General features: G+C 35.0%; 1 protein-coding gene across 1 annotated transcript in view; it reads right to left on the bottom strand.

The window, feature by feature from the left end:
- Positions 1-573: 573 nt before the first annotated feature.
- Positions 574-3627, bottom strand: part of LOC106877506 (uncharacterized) — a 26641-nt gene continuing 23587 nt past the window's right edge. Inside the window, exons 5-6 of the mRNA XM_089364867.1 lie at positions 1623-1709; positions 574-902 (exon numbers count right to left, since the gene is read on the bottom strand). Coding sequence (XP_089220993.1) covers positions 712-902; positions 1623-1709 — 278 coding nt within the window. The 3' untranslated portion in view covers positions 574-711. The remainder of the gene's footprint in view (positions 903-1622; positions 1710-3627) is intronic.

A 3627-nucleotide genomic window follows, 5' to 3' on the forward strand; every position in this document is an offset into this window, starting at 1 on the left:
CCCCACCTCCCCCAAAATTTCGGGCCTTGTGCCTAGAGTAGAAAAGATTATTTTTTACTTTAAATTTCAAATAATGTCACTTTTCAAGAGAAATTAATCAAATGCAACTGGTAGAAAGGGTTTTAATCAAAAAAATTTTAATTCTATTTTTCTGTAAAATAATATTTAATTAGTTTAAATGTACACAAATGCATAAAAATAATTTTTAATTCTATTAGACTTTCTAAAATACTATTAAATTTCATTCAATTTTAAAAAAAGGTAAAATCGGACAAAACTTATGGGATGACCTGATATTTGATATATTAATTAGATGATGATTAAGAAACGTTAAAGATTTCGGTTTAGCTGATTATAGAATTTAGTTTAAACCCGTTACGTTTTGCGATCAAATTCTGTCCAGGTTAACTTTATGTTTCATTTTTTGAAGGTCGATTAGATAAAACCTAAGTTCTCCAGAGTTACTTGGGTAAATTTACTAATCTTATAAACCTTCAAATGTGTGAATGGATGTATAAGAGAGACTAATTTGAAAGGAAAAACGTTAGTAATAAATATAAATTAACAAAATAATTATCTGAATTAAATTGATTTTATTCACAAAGAAACACTTTTTATTTTATATAATTATTATTAGCAAACGTGATCCTTTGAAGTCTTGCTCACATTTCATTGTGAAGTAAATAATTTTTGGGTGAATTCCATTAAAGTTCAGGTCAGTTTCTTTAGTAAGCACTTAGTGTTAGTATATGAAAAGGCGATACATGTAGAAGATATCATACATAACCGTGAACAATCCAGAACCGAGTGAGCATCCATTTGGGCCTCGGTTTGAAGGTAGAGATATGGATTTTGTTTGAAGGAAAAAGTTGAATAAGCTGTCAGATCATTAATCTCTTTTTCTGCAACAGAAAAGAAATTGAAAGAGGAAACACAATAAATATAAGAACGAAATAAATTATTGCTCTAGACTGACAACGTAAAACGCGAAAGAATAGATATGGTCTACTGATTCGGTAGATTGATGTTATGAATGTTCCGTTTGGAATCTTTAGGTTTGCTAAAGATTAGGAAGTTACTGAGTGTTGCCTAATCTAGAAAGGAAGGATTGGGAATAATAATTAATGCAGGATCTGGCTAGTGAAATTGCATATATGAGGGGAGAAGGAGAAGGGGCATGTGGCTGGTTATCTTTGAGGTAGAGAGGTTCTCGTATTACCAGCGAGATGTATTGGGGTATTTTTGAACAAGTTATTAATGAAGCGTGTTGAGATTTTTATTGACAACGAGGATTAATATTAACCCATCTGCCAGATTTTAAATGTACTTGTGTGTTTGTTTTACTACATCTTTTTTGCAAGACTATTAATTATTAATTTATTTATTATCTATTTAACTAAAAATTAAGACGCTAAGTAGAAATAATCATGCGATGAAGAAGAAAGCGATATTTATAAATTTCTTTATCTTTTGCGTTGCAGAAGAAAGAGATATTTAAAATCTTCAGTTTTGTTCGATGTGCGTGCACTGGAGACAGAAGATCGGTGAATTAAAGATCAGGAACAAGACACAGAATCAAAGAACACTAAAAATAAACAACTAAATAAAAATGACGGTCTTACTATCAAGGATAAAATAGGAACCGAAAGCACATCCTGCGGCGTTGATGTCCTCCAATGTATGTGACTGATTGAAATCATTCCAAAGTTCTGAAATGGAAAAAGAAATGATGAAAGAACGCAGAAACTATGATCCACCCGATGTCGATCATACTATGGAATATACCGTAATCATCTCCGGAATACGGACAATGATCACAAGTAATACGTGATTTGTGGAAACTCGCGTAGCGCTGCATTAAAATATTCATAAAGCCCATCCATGAAATATAATTGCTAATACGATCTATATAGGTTTGTGTGTGTGTATGTATGTGTGTGTGTGTGTGTGTGTGTGTGTGTATGTGTGTGTATGTGTGCGTATGCATGTGTGTATGTATGTGTGTGTATGTGTGCGTGTACATGTGTGTGTGTGTGTGTGTGTGTGTGTGCGTGTAAGTATGTATATGTATATATATATGCCGTATTTTCCGTCGCATTGCACGCACCTTCACATAAGACGCATCCCTATTTTCCAAGGATATTTTTCAGAAAACAACAATTTTAGTATGTTTCATCACAGATCTATTGAAAGATACTTTAAAGTGGTTTTGTGGGGATAACTGCATGATTCTGCACATGAAATACAATAATGTGACAGTACAGAGGAATAAAGTATGAAATCATATGCAGCTTTACACTCACCTTTAAAGGAAACTAAATTAATTTGCCATAACGAAAGAGAAATATTGGTATTAATGAATCCTGATCCATGCAAACAAAAAGCAAATATACAGATAAAAACTGGGAGAAACCAATCAAGGGCATTACTAATGCCAGATTTTTTAAAGTAGTTTCACAGCATCCTCTTCTTTTACACCATTCCATGAACTTTCTACCCAATCACACACCTGTGTAATATTAGGCCTCTTCCTTCTTCCTGTTGGTGTTACTTCAAAATCTGAAGACTGAATCCACTTGCTCCACCCCACCCGTAGGAATCTTTTAGGTTTTTTTTTATTGACTGAAACATTTAAAGACTGGTTAGGCCACCTGGAATTACCACTGGTTAGGCCTCCCAGAATTATAGTTGGTTAGGCTGGGACTGTAGCTAACTGGGTCTTCAGTTCTCCAAGTTTTCTCTTAACATACTCAGTTCTATGAGCTCGAAACTGGTCTCAAACTAATAAAGCAGGTTTCTTTAACAGTCCACCAGGACGCCAGGACCACTCTTTATCAAGTCAGGATTTCATTCCTCCCTCATCCTTCCGACCTTTTCGATGGACATGAACATAAATACCATTGGGAATCCTTTTTTAAGGCTATGTCTTTCTTTTAAAAATTAAAAAAGGTGAAATGTTCGTCCCATCAGCGCAGCATGATAATACAACTGCGTAGCGTGTCTTTTCCTAGCCACATAATTTAACAGTCAGAGCTTTAGCACCCCTTGGTTTCTACTGCCTTGTTTGATGGCACATCAAATGTCACAGCTTTCGGCCATATTCACTATCTGTGAAAGTTCCAAATTAACTTGCTTTCTTGCACAGATGGCGTACCTATGAAACTTAAGTATTTGATCTTCCTATTCAAAGGACATGGAACATCGTGATGTTTACCCTTTAAAATCGTTGATATCTCTGTGCATTGCTATAAGTCTTGAACGGTACATAATCATTTTAGTGGATACTGAAAAGCTCGATTTTCTTTGGTCTAAAACCCATGTTTTTAATTCTTCTTCTCGTTCAGACCACTTTACGACTCCCCTACGGTGGCGGTGTTTACTACGTTTAGCAACTTGTAGCTACTCTTCCTGTTTCCTCCTAGTCTTAGCATTTTTTTTTCTCGGTTGGTGGTGGACCAAAATACCCAGCAGGCTCCCCTATTACCGTGGTCTTTTGTGTTTGCTACGACTCCTAGTTTAAATTTGATGTTATAACAGTGCATTTTATTGTTTTTCAGCCATGTGCTTGGAATCTGCTTGGAATTGACCGTAAGTCAACTTACCGGTACGTTATGGGAAACCGTACCC

Source organism: Octopus bimaculoides, chromosome 16, assembly GCF_046866305.1.
Source record: "Octopus bimaculoides isolate indiv1 chromosome 16, ASM4686630v1, whole genome shotgun sequence".
NCBI classification, from domain to species: Eukaryota; Metazoa; Mollusca; class Cephalopoda; order Octopoda; family Octopodidae; genus Octopus; species Octopus bimaculoides.